We start from the raw sequence: 13,302 nt of genomic DNA, 5'->3' as shown, positions 1-13,302 counted from the left end.
TTAGACTAGTATGGGGAAAGGTTGTTTGTACTTTGGCTGATTCAGAGTGTCCTGGGATGAAGACCTCTGCCGTAACTCAGGCAGAAGGGGAAGTTGAATCAGTGTTCCTTATGATTTAGAACAGTAGAGCTCAACTTTTTAGAATGGTGGGTTAGGTGCTTGCAGTGCAGGAGAGGGAGGAAAGTGATTGCCTGCCATGTAGAAGGAGATAGAGCAGGGAGAGCTGTAGAGAGGATCAGCAGCATGGCATAGGTCAAGGACGTGGACAAGCTGGGCTAAGCTTCTTGTCATGGATCCCTTCATGGGTCAGATTCAGTCATGCTGGGGGCAAAATCCAGCCTATGGGCCATAGGTTGAGCAGCACAGTTCTAGACAGCCTAGAACACCTTACCCACCCACAGCCACATTCTGAGTAAAAGGGAACAAATATTGTGCTGAAAACTAATATTTTTTTTTAATGTTTGAAAGAGTGGTTTTGTTCTGTTGTAGAACTAAACCAAATTTTGAAATCACCAGATGCCAGGATATGAAATTGTTGTTGTCTAGTTAGGGCCATGGCACATGTTACACATAGGATATGTTGACTGCACATAAAATGCAAGAGTATTCACATTCAGTCAGTAAAATATCTGTTAGGTGCCATCATACGATCGGCCTGGATCATATGATCGGATGATTCAGGCTGACCTGGACAGGCTCAGCAAGTGGGCGGATGAGAATCTGATGGTGTTCAACGCCGATAAATGCAAGGTTCTCCACCTTGGGGAAAAAAAACCCGCAGCATCCTTATAGGCTCGGCAGTGCTATGTTGGTTAGCACTATGGAAGAAAGAGACTTGGGGGTCATCATTGACCACAAGATGAACATGAGCCTGCAATGCGATGCTGCGGCTAGTATAGCGACCAAAACTCTGGCTTGCATCCATAGATGCTTCTCAAGCAAATCCCGGGACGTCGTTCTCCCCCTGTACTCGGCCTTAGTGAGGCCGCAGCTGGAGTACTGTGTCCAGTTTTGGGCTCCACAATTCAAAAAGGATGTGGAGAAGCTTGAGAGAGTCCAGAGAAGAGCCACGCGCATGATCAGAGGTCAGGGAAGCAGACCCTACGATGACAGGCTGAGAGCCCTGGGGCTCTTTAGCCTGGAAAAGCGCAGGCTCAGGGGTGATCTGATGGCCACCTACAAGTTTATCAGGGGTGACCATCAGTATCTAGGGGAACATTTGTTCACCAGAGCGCCCCAAGGGATGACGAGGACGAATGGTCACAAACTACTACAAGATCATTTCAGGCTGGACATAAGGAAGAATTTCTTTACAGTCCGAGCCCCCAAGGTCTGGAACAGCCTGCCACCGGAGGTTGTTCAAGCACCTTCATTGAACACCTTCAAGATGAAACTGGATGCTTATCTTGCTGGGATCCTATGACCCCAGCTGACGTCCTGCCCTTTGGGCGGGGGGCTGGACTCGATGATCTTCCGAGGTCCCTTCCAGCCCCAATGTCTATGAAATCTATGAAATATTGAAGTAAATTTAGGACTTCTCATGCAAGGAAGCACTCCAGATCATATTAAGTAACATGTATTCAGCTATCCTTGTATTGTCTTCATGGAACAAAGCAAACAGAGCTTGCCAATTGTTGATTCCAGCCTCAGCATTGCACCAGAGTCCTGAACTGGCTCTGGTGTAATGTTGGGACTGGGACCAACAGTCACCTGATGGCACCACACTGGAGGCTTGAACCAGCTCTGGTGCAGTGCTAGGCTAGGATTAATAATCAACAAGTTGTGCATAAGAGATCATGTTAAAAAATAGTAGTAAGCATTACCATGTGACCACTCAGAACACTTTGTAACTTTTAATACCGTACAGTAATGCTTAGTATGATCTAAATAAAATACATGCTCAGAGTCCCATGCAATAATACTCTTAGGTTTCGTTAGTAGTTGTAACAGGGTATGGCAAACCTATTGCAGTGCTAGCTGCTCCACAGTAGGCTGGAGCCCTGCTGGGGAGACAAGGCAGTGCTATAGGTAGGCTGCCAGGGAGACCATTTAGGAACCCTAATTAGAGGACACCTGTGGCCAGCCCTGTAGAGTCAATGGACTGGAAAGGGACAGGACCTGAGACAGATATAAGACTGAGCCAGAACTATGGCAGGATATGGCCCTGGAGGCTAAGAGGGAAGAGCTCTGTGGTGAGATGCCTGTTGCTGAGAGAGGGACTATGAGCATGCTATGCCTGGAGATAACAAGCGAAGAGGATGAGGGCTAGCAGCTGACTAAGTCCCAAGGCTGGTAGGAGTTACCAGGGGGCTAGAGGTTTAGTTATAGCCAGAGTGCTCATGTTTTTGGTTTGAATTTTGACAAGTGGTTTGAGTTTGGGATTGTCAGGGGAAGATGGAGGTTCACATAGTGGCTGAGGATATTAGAGTGTCTTGAGCTCTGGCAGGGCAGCCCAGGAGGGGCAGAGACAACGGACACGGGCCCAGTACAAGAAACACAGGGATCAGAGGCCCAGAGACACTATGACCAACAGGGCTCGGGCCAAGAGAGCTGGACATGAATCCATGGGCCAGGGCTAGAGGCTTGCAGCCAGAGAAAGGGGGCAGAGTCTGAGAAGGTCAAGGCCCCAAAAAGGGAGTGATCAGATAGTAACACCTGTGAGGCATGAGCATGGCTGCAGGGTTGGTTGGAGACTGTGAATAGCTTGTATTGCTACAAGTACCCTGAGAAGTAGGGTTGGGCAGAGAGGGCATACCAAGCATGAAGCGGGATTGAGACCAGTGAGGTCTGGGTGGGACTTGCTGGCTGTCAGAAGAACTAAGGACTTACCCTAGGACCCTAAGCAGACTCCCTTTCATATTGAATAGTTACATAAAGGAATGGCAGGGAAGAAGAAAGGGAAGGTACCTTAGAGCCAGAACAGAGTAAGAGTTGCATGGTCAACAGGGGGCATCACAGTCACCCCTGAAGCCCAACTTGCTACAGTAGTCCAAATTTAAAGTCATCTGAACAAGGAATTCTGGAAATGTTACCTCCTTTCCATAAACCCTCATTTCCTGACTACCATCCACAATAAATAAATAAATTACATGACATAAATATTATGTTTGATAGCATTTTTTCACCTGCACTTGGGCCATAAACTCTGGACCCTCTTCCAAATTGGTACTGACTTATCATTGATATCAATCCAAACCAGGCCCATAGCAATCTGGTAAACTAGAGATGGTCATTTATGCATATGTAGTGGGACGAAGATTCTGTGTGCGAGTCATTGTGACATTTTGCATCTGCTGACTACAACATTTTTTAGAGCTATAGAAAACTATAACTAGCTCTTTTACCTTGTATTATTCCTAACTTTGCACATAGAAGCTGCTGTTTACCTCTATTCCTCCTTGCTAATTCCATGCCCTCTCTCTTTAATGACTTCCTCAAAAAAAAAACCAAGGAAAAAATATGAAACAGATATCAGTCTTTGAAAAACAGAAAACACACATCAAGATGTCAGTTGCACCTCTTTCAGTTTAAGACTTAAGTCTGTCTTATTTGAATGATGTCCAACATACTACTGAAAATTATGCGGCCCAGTAATGAGGGGCTCTGATGTGTTTAGAGACATATGCACTTATCTTCATATGAGTTATAAGAACCTACACAAATGCTTGCACTAGTTAATACATTTATTTCTAGCACCAAAATGGCAGGTAGAATATATGAAGTTAAATAATAGAACACAATCTGTGGGATACAGCACTGCTTATAGAATGAACCATTTATTTAGTTATTCCTCATATCTGTTAACTACAGGGTAGCTATGACTGAAACACTTATAGTATGTTTCCAAATGTTCCCACCAGCTCAAAGGGGCTAAGTTTACCTTTGTAGAACAGGTTGGTGTGTACCTTAACTCTATTTTCCAGGTATGTTTACAGTAGCTGGTATTTCCTGGTTCAGAAGTTTAGTTGTTGATGTCCTTGAAGTCCTATGTGTTTATGTCCTATATGTTTCAAATGATATAAATATATACACATGCACACACAGAAGTGTGTGTATGTATATGCAAATTATTGTCCTTTGATATAAAAAAATTTAGAAAAATCTTTGAGAGTTTTTTTTCCTATATTCCCTCTTCATTATCTTTTTCATTAGTGTGTAGGCCCTGATTTAATAAGCCTTCTTATGAATATGCTTACATTCCTTGACTTAAATGCTTAGTTCGATTTTAGTTATTAAATGACCACAACTTTTCCATGGCTAATTATGCATAGTATATAGTACTTTGTTACCTCGATTAAATAATGTTCCCTATGCAAGGTCATTGGTGTTTAGTTTCAAATACAAAAAATATATACACATTTTTATTTTGTATAATTATTTTCAAATGTCATCCAGAAGAATAAATTGTTCTCTTTGGTCTTTGCAGCTGAAGTCTGATTTAGACAAAGAGGATAGCACCTTTAAATACATTTTGACTGGTGAGGGAGCTGGAAGCATTTTTACCATCAATGAGACAACAGGTGTCCTTCACGTGATACAGAAACTTGATAGAGAAAAGAAAGCCCTGTACACTCTAAGAGCGCAGGCAATTAACAGGAATACTCAGCTGCCCATGGAACCTGAATCAGAATTTGTCATCAAAGTTAAGGATATCAATGATCAAAGGCCACAGTTTTTGGATGGACCTTATGAGGCCACTGTTCCTGAGATGTCTCCAGAAGGTACAGAATGTCAAGAAGCTGGTGTTATATTTTATGCTTTGGAGGGCATTGATATTATTTAAAAATATTAATAATGTATTTTATAAAGTAGCTTTGATTTGAAGAGGTTCCACAGTGTTTAGAAATTTAAAACTTAGAAATGTACAAAGATTTGTGCATATGCTTATCTGTAAGCCCAACTGTAGTCCTACTGAACGCACCAGTGTGCTTGCCTTTGGGCAGAGAGAGGTAATTTGACAAGGTTAGTCTGAAGTCAGGCAAAAGATAGAAGGGAGGGTAAGATGAGAAATCAGTGACTAACTTTTTCAGGGAGGCATAAGCTTTTGTAAGTAATACCCAACTTCCTCAGATGATTCTGACGAAGCAAGGTGTCACATACAAAAAATTTTTGCCTCTGACAAGTTAGTCCCTAAGGGCATGTGTAGATGAAATGGGGGCCCTAAATTGAAGCGGGGGGGGGGGAGGTTAAAAAACACTGCTTCAATTTAGGGCTGATTTAAACCCCTGTCATGCACACACCCCGGTGACTTATCTGCCTCTCTGGTGGGGAGGGGAGTGTGAGCTACCGGTGGGCAGAGAGGTCCCTGGGCTGCGGGGGGACTGGTGCTTCCCTCCATAGCAGTGATGCCCTCCCCCACAGGCGACACTTGCCCACAGGCACCCAGCTTGGGTGGTCCCAGGGGACACTGCAGTCATGGAGGGAAGCACCAGGTCCCTGTGCAGCTCAGGCAGGCAGGCATGCAAGCTCCAGGGGAGGAAGGAGAAAAATCAGGCTCTCCGCTTTTCTTGGGTGGAGCCTGCTTTCCCTGGCTGCTGCCAGGCTGCCTGCAGGACCGCAGAGCTGCATGGAGCCCAGTGCTTTGTTGGAGGAGTTTTAGTTTGCTGCACCCCAAGTCATTTAAGGTGCATTACGCTGCTGAATTTCCTACAACGGCTAGAATTAATGCGCAATACACCACCGAGGCGCGGAAACACCGACACCATTAAAGCGGTGCAAAAGCATTTAGCCTGCTTTAAAGTGACGTGCACACATGCCCCTCATTTTGTCTACACATGGCCTAAGGTTCTACTCTGTTCTGTTTTGAACAGATAAGTACTTATGTCTTCTGGCTTAGGGTCCTAATTAGCAGGTATATAATGATACACAGAGCTCTTCATTCACCACACAAGTCATCCCTAGGTTTGAAAATGGCAGTCATTTATTAACAAGACCTAGCAACATAGCATACCTTATTCAGGTCAAGCAGAATACAAAGGAGAACTGAAGGTGAGATAATGAAATGCTTGCATTTAAATTAGGGTAGGGCACCACACTTCTACTCTTTCAAATAGTTCTACATGTGATCTTTACTGGCAACAGCCTATCAGTCCTTCTGGTGTATATCCATGTCCAATAAGGAAGGGCGTGGGTCAAGGAAAAGAAGTAAACTTTGAGGGACTATGATTTCTATTAACTCCAAGTATATATAAGTATATAAATAAGAAGTGATCAGAAAATTATTGAATATACCTCCTTCAATCTATGCTGACTCTGCATAGGGATTAAAGCATAGTCCTTGTTATACCCTATGTGACATGCATTGACCTCCCCTATAAATTGAACAGAAAGGGGTCTTCTTCAAATCACCAGCCATCAGCATTGTCTCCAGAAGAATAGTGACAGAGTTTTTGCTTGCCCTGAAGTAACAGTGTTTTTGCCATGCCGGTGCAGTCTTTAGACTGATGAACCTGCTTCCTCTCCCAGCTAATTTCTTTCTCTTTGGAATGAATTATGCCCAAGGAATGTAATAAAGAGAAAGTCCCTTAATTCTGTAAGCATGGGGGGGGCTGGAATATTGCCTTTCTTGCGAAAGGAGCACAAAAATGGAGGCTCTTGAAAATAATGTGTACTTCTCTCTCTGATCCTGCATTAGGAGTAGAGAGAATCTGGGGTGGATTTTGGCATCTTATCATCACATATAAGAATCAAAAACACCCTTCTACTTAAAAAAAAATAGAAAATGAAAATATCTATAACCTGATCATTCTATCTCCAAATTATTGTCTCAAAAGTTTGGAAAAATTGGATTCTTTAATTTTGGGTTTTTTTGGAGAGGTTTCATTAATCTCTTTGATTTTTATTTCCTTCCCTTTTGATTATTTCCATTGCAAATAACATTGAAAAGAAATCTAAATAGCGTACTAGTTAAAACTGTGTGAATTAATGAGCTCATTACCGCAATAGCATCAGTGATCATAAAAAGTAATAAAAACTCTGCATCATTCAGCATTACCCACTCGCTGTTAGGGCAGATTCACTGAATCTGTCATGGAGAGATGTAAACTATCTCTTCCTGTGCCAGCTTGTTTTTTTACCTTCCAAGAAAGCAAGTTTATTCTGGGGGGGCTAGTGGGCGGCCAGTGCAGTGTCACTTGGTGAGCAGCTTCTTTCTACATCCATAGCTCTAGAAGACACTTTACCACCACCAACTGAAACTACTGAGGAGAGCTATTTAATCAGTCTGTCTCCCAGGCACCCAGGTTATATTCAGCTTTTATTAATTATGATTATCTGTATAGGCTGGGACCTCCACTGTCATGGCTTCCTACCTTGGCAGCCTTTTTTTTCCACACAGTCTCTCTCCTCCCTATATGCCCTCTTTAGTTTTTCTGGAAGGCAGGCATAAACCTAAGAGGAAATGGTACTTACTCTATAAAACAGCATTAACACATCCTGAGGATATGACACAATCATATAATTTTTCAGTGACCTACAGATGGATTTAGTCCTGAAAGCTTCCCTCCCAATAAGCCTCAACCTTTAAGGGTAACAATGTAGTTTTGTCTCCAAGGGAATAAACTTGGCCTCTTGGTATAACCTACTAACAAGGATACCAGTTAAGGCCAATTGTAGAGGTAGTTCTTCTATGTAGACACTTTTTCCCTAGAAACTTATCTGAAATCATCAATAAGTAGTCAGTTACTACTGACCTGAGCCAGATATAATCTGACAAGCTAAAAATTAAAAATTCAAAAACCTGTTCTAATCCCCTGAGACACCTACTATGTATTTTCATTTCTAATACATCATGGACTTCTAGCATAAGTTTAATTAAAGCAATGAAAATTTTCTTTTTTTCCTAAAATACTCCGCTAAGATTATATAAGAGATTCTTGTATTCAGTAATAATGCTGGGAAATTTTATATAGATTATATTATATGTATAATATTTATTTATATATGTTTATATAGTTAAATATTATATATTAATTTACATATAATACAGTATATATATAACATTTTCCAGCGTTATTACTGAATACAAATATCTCTCATATAATCTTAGAAGAATATCTTAGGAAAAAAGAAAATGTATGCATGTGTGCCTGTGTGTGCACGTACACATTATATATCACACACACACACCAGAAGAAACCACAATGAGCATGATGAGACTTAAAAAGAATCAAAATTCCCTGTATGCTTTCTTTGCAGAGACAGGTTGTTGAGCTTGCTGAAACAATAGAATTTATGACCTTCTGATCATCCAGTCATGTATGTGAATCATGGTCAAATCCTGCCGTTTTTTGGGACACCCACACGTGTCAGCTTCCCCTGTTTTCACTATAGTGCTGTGGGAAACCGTGGGGCATTGATGATATGGTCACATCAATGTTTATACCCCACTGATTCCCTTTGTTTCTTTTACACCCAGTTATGGTATGGCCTTCCACTTTTTACACTAGTTATATTGACAGTAAAAACTGTATCTGAGTGCAGAGATAACCAGTCTTGCTTCAAACAAGTTAGCTAGGGAACTGGAAGCAGTCTAGCCAAAACAACACAAGACTTTGCACAGAACTTACCCTATGCCTCACTTTTTAGCATGTGCACCTGAAAGCAAGGTACAGCAAGCATATCTGAGGATCTGAATCTATTTCTCCATATTAAAAAACATCAGTCTTGAAGGTGGGTATACTAACCTACCAGCCCAGTAGAAATATTTGGCATCCATTGCCTGTCAGTTGAGCTAAGGCTATTAGTTTGCTTATCTCTTCTAGCCTAGGATTACTTCAGATGAGAATTTCCCTAGGAATATTTTTTGTTTTCCCCCTTGCACCATGCCAGAAATTTGTGTGACATCAACAATCAATCTCTGAACCTTCAGATGTTGTCATCACCTAGTGAGCATATAGCTTTGGGGAAAACTGTTATCTGTAAGCAGATATTATGCAAGTAGCAAGGGAATAAGATGAGAAATGACGCCTAGACAATCACACATTGCTTCCCTTAGTACAAACACAAAATCTGGCCCCTACAAAATTAACCCAAAGTTAGGTTGAAATATCAACATCTATATTTATATGACTACACATTTGCATAAATTTTAGTATGCTTTCACAGCTTGCCCATATTTTCATCATTTGAATTTTATTAGGGTTTTATATGCAAGTGCCATAGTAAATGAAAAGTGTATCAGTAAATGGACTCTTCTAGGAGTACAAGACTATGGTTTTCCCTCAGGCATTTGGTATGATTTTACATAAAGTATCTCTCATATAGCAGTTACATTTCTACAAATGTAGTATATTTGATACAGTGATTAAAAGTCACCTACAATGATATATCTATACTTAACATGTTCAGATATTTGAGGCCTCAGTTAGAAAAATGAATACATATGTCCCATATAATTCTCCAGTAGCTTATCTAATGTGCTGCAATATGTAAATGACACAGGAATGTTTTACATCATAGTTCAAAACTAAGGCTACAAAAGCAAAGAAGAAATCTGAAATGGCAGTCAGGTGGAAAAAAAAAGCAGTTTCCCCAAGTTTGATTCTACTGTGGCATAAAACAAATTTATTATGCAGAAGCAATAGTTTCTGAGAACATAACATACGTTTTTAATGTTGAAATGCCTATCAAAACTGCACTTTGGACAATGTTCGAAGACTACAAGCATATTCAGTTAATGTTCGTCTTCAGTATCCCAAGGTCAGGGCCATTGTCCTTTAAATATATCCATTTTCACATAAATGATAAGTCTCATAAATGGTATCATAATTCTGAGCAATAGCCATTAGACCATTTCAGTCCTGTAATATCATCTTAAAAATGTGTAATTTAACTGGTACAAAGTATGTCTTTTTACATGCTCTTTTAGTTTTTCCCTAAGCAAAGAAATCCTTTTTACTTGTTTTCACAAGTTAAAAACATAATATTAGCAGTTGCAGCTTTTTATAATTGTTGCCTAACTGCCCAGGTCAGTGTGCTTATTGAACCACGGTTACATGCAGGCAACTGTTTGCTTTTCTTACTATGGGTTAAAGTTCATAAAGAAATAGCTTTCATTCAGGGTTAGAACTTCAAAACTGGGAAGGAAAGTACCTTTAGATATAGTCATGAGATGATAGTGGCCTGCCACCTAGCACTCAGTCAATATTTAATTCAATGGTTACTATCAGAATTGCAAGATTACCATTCCCAGGAAACCTGAGAAGCCAATTTCCCCCAAAAGAAATCGAATTCTTTCACATTCACATTATATTCAAAATTTGAGGTTCAGGCTGGAGAGTAGCTTTTGCTCCTCCCTTGTGCCTGTTTTCTTTTTACTGGATTTCTACTACTTGTTTACTTTTCCTATTGTACCCAGCTTCTGGGCTTATTTAAAACCACCTGAATGTCTCTTAAACCATACCCTACAAAAGCCAATAAGCAACCAAAGGGAGCTTGCAATAAGGATAACATACTTTATTACAACTTCAGATGTTAATTTCCAGCACCATTCATAGAATATGAAACAGAGCACATCTACACATGACCCTGACTGTGAGATTGTTACTGAGGAGTCCTGGTGGTGCAGGACATAGCATCTTGTGTAGATACACCCACAGGAATTTAACTAAAATAAGGCCCATAAGGCTTTAACATTAATATCACAGTCAGGTAAATAACCTCTTTTTCTATTAATTTAAATCCCTGATCTATTAAATAAAATCCCATAAAATGGCACATATTTGAATTTTACTGATTGCAGTTTTGTTCCTGTCTCAGAGATAGCATCAGTCACATTTCTATCAATCAGATTATCCAAAGTGGTAGCTTTCTTCAACACTATCATGTAATTACTTCAAAAGGAATGAATTATTTTCATATTATAGTACTTAGGGTGATTTTCATATGACTTGGAGTAACTAACTTGAACAGATCTCTGGCGACCTTTAGTTTCTAGACAACACTTTGTTTTGAGTTGAGTTTAGTGCCCATGTTTCCTTTACTCTTTAGTCGTATTTGAAATATACACTTTGTTGTTTGGAAACTTTATAATGATTGATTATAATCTGCATAAGGTATCTTAAAAGGTATCTTATAATCTTAAAAGGGATAGATAGATAGATAGATAGATAGATAGATAGATAGATAGATAGATAGATAGATAGATAGATAGATAGATGTAACAGTAGCCTGATATTAAAGTAACGTTCTGAGGTTTGTATTCTCCCTTTGTTCCAGACACACTTAAAGTGAAAGGCAAATGAATATCTATTTCCTCCAGACTAGCCAAGTTGTAGAAGAAGTCTTTACTCTAGTGACAGGGGGCCATCCAGAGGCTGATCACAGTGTCAGTCCATCCACGTGTCTAGGGCAGTGTCACAGAGCACTGAGGTGCCCTGCTCCCAAAGAGGGGAAACTGCTAGAGCTTCCTCCCTAGTAGGGAATAAGGAGCCCAGCTGTAGGTTGCCGAGGCAACCAGGGAAGGCCAGCTGACCAGAAGGGGCAGTGCCTGGCTCCCTTATACACCCTAGGGGCTGGGGCCAGAGGCAGTTCCCTGCCAGCTGCCAAAGAGGAAGGAGCTCTCTGCCTTGGGAGAGAGGGGAAACCTGATACAGGAGCTGCATCCAACATTGCAGAGAGTTAAAGGGTCACTGGTAGGACCAAATGTTGTTAGGGCCAGGTGGCTTCTGTTTATGTTACAGCCCAGGAGCTTGTGTTTTGTTGTTGTTACAAGACCGGTGGTTTGGGTGAGGCTATAAGGGGTTGGAGGAGGCCTCATAGGGGACTCACAGTGGAGTGTGAGGACCCCAGCACCAGTGAGGGTGTAGCATTCGGGGTGCATAAACCCCCAGCCCCAGAGCGGGTGCAGCATTACGGAGAAGGCCTCAGAGCGGGGGTAGCATTACGAAGAAGGCCCCAAAGAGGGGCAGCATTACTGAGAATCCCTAGAGAGGGGGGCAGCCTTACTGAGAAGCCCAGCGCGGGCACAGTGAGCCCCAGAGATGGGGCAGTATTAGTGAGAAGCCCAGTGCGGGCACGGTCAACCTCAAAGGGGGGGGCAGCATTGCTGAAAGACCCCAGAGAAGGGGCAGTGGCTGAGAAGTCCCAGTGTGGATGCGGAGGCCCCAGAGAGGGGGCAGCATTGTTGATCAAAGGAAGGAAGGCCCGGAGAGGACAAAGAGGGGCCAGATTGTGATAAGGCCGAGACATAATGGCTATTCCATCGACGAGGTGTGGACTGCGGTGTAGGGGAGGAAATGAAGCCGCAGATAGCGCCCCCTGGCAGCGAGGCAGTACAAGGGCAGCCTCCCGCTAATTAACATCAATTAATTAATTAACAGCAAGGCATGGCAGGCGAGAAGGTGGGAGGTTGCCCCAGGAACAGGTGTGCAGGCCACATTTTAGCTCGGCCCAGAGCAGATACCTGTTACAGGCAGTCTGCCCTACCTAACTCGCCTGCTATGCCTTTGATGTAATAGAATTGATGTTTCTTAGGCAGGAGGCTACCCATTTGATACCCTAATGCCAATGGTGTGATACACGGCTCCAAACCTCCCCTTTAGCATGTTCCATGTCTCACAGATTGTATCCAAATTACTATCCACTATTACTCCCCTGTCCCTTAACTGGGCCACACACAGCCTCTGGCCCAACTTGACCTCAGGCATCCTTTAAATGTGCTTGGGATACATGCCCTCTCACTGGGGTCTCAACTACAACAATTCTGGTGTAATCCTTCAGTCCCCCTAGAGCCCTACTCTACACAGCTGCCAGATCTCACTATGCCCCCTCACTGGGACCACTGTTGCATCCCTTCACTGTGGCTTCTGGGCCTTATGCCCCCCCAGGCCTCTGGTCCCTGTAGGTGGACCTCAGCCCTGTCGCAGGCCCCACTCAAAGGGTCTGGATCCCACCTCAAGCCCCATTCAGTGGACCTGGGCACCTGTGCTTTTCTGTTGGGGTATGCTCCCCTAGCCTTTGCCCTCCATAGGGTATCCACAAAGCAGTGGGAGCTAAGGCTTTCTGGCACTCCACACTTGCCTTTCACTGGGGGAGGGCACAGGTGTGGCACTTCCTGGAGAATGCCATGCCACAAGCAGTCCTATCACACCATCCAACCCCAGCAATGTGTAGTTTTAGGTCATTCCCTAGGACCAGGAACCTCCTCCATCCCCATAGTTCCTACCTTTGCCCTCCAGGTGTTCTGGGAGCAGCAGTATTCTGGCCAGGAGATGTTGTCCCTTCAGTTCCCTGCAGCAACTGTCAGCTTTATTGCTCAGGGCCTGCTCTTATTTTCCAGCAGCCAGGCCCTCCTCCAATCAG

General features: G+C 42.5%; 1 protein-coding gene across 7 annotated transcripts in view; it reads left to right on the top strand.

The window, feature by feature from the left end:
* CDH19 (cadherin 19) overlaps positions 1-13,302 on the top strand; it is a 101,407-nt gene that overhangs the window by 40,305 nt on the left and 47,800 nt on the right. For all 7 annotated transcript variants that reach the window (XR_009460779.1, XM_059724265.1, XM_019490572.2 and 4 more), the window contains one exon: positions 4,427-4,721. Coding sequence is in view for 6 of the 7 variants with exons in the window: in XM_059724265.1 (XP_059580248.1) it covers positions 4,427-4,721 (295 nt within the window). In the remaining variant the exon portion in view is untranslated. The remainder of the gene's footprint in view (positions 1-4,426; positions 4,722-13,302) is intronic.

This window comes from Alligator mississippiensis, chromosome 3 (assembly GCF_030867095.1).
Source record: "Alligator mississippiensis isolate rAllMis1 chromosome 3, rAllMis1, whole genome shotgun sequence".
NCBI classification, from domain to species: Eukaryota; Metazoa; Chordata; order Crocodylia; family Alligatoridae; genus Alligator; species Alligator mississippiensis.
Note: the sequence above shows the minus strand (reverse complement) of the source record. Positions and strands in the feature narration are given on the sequence as shown.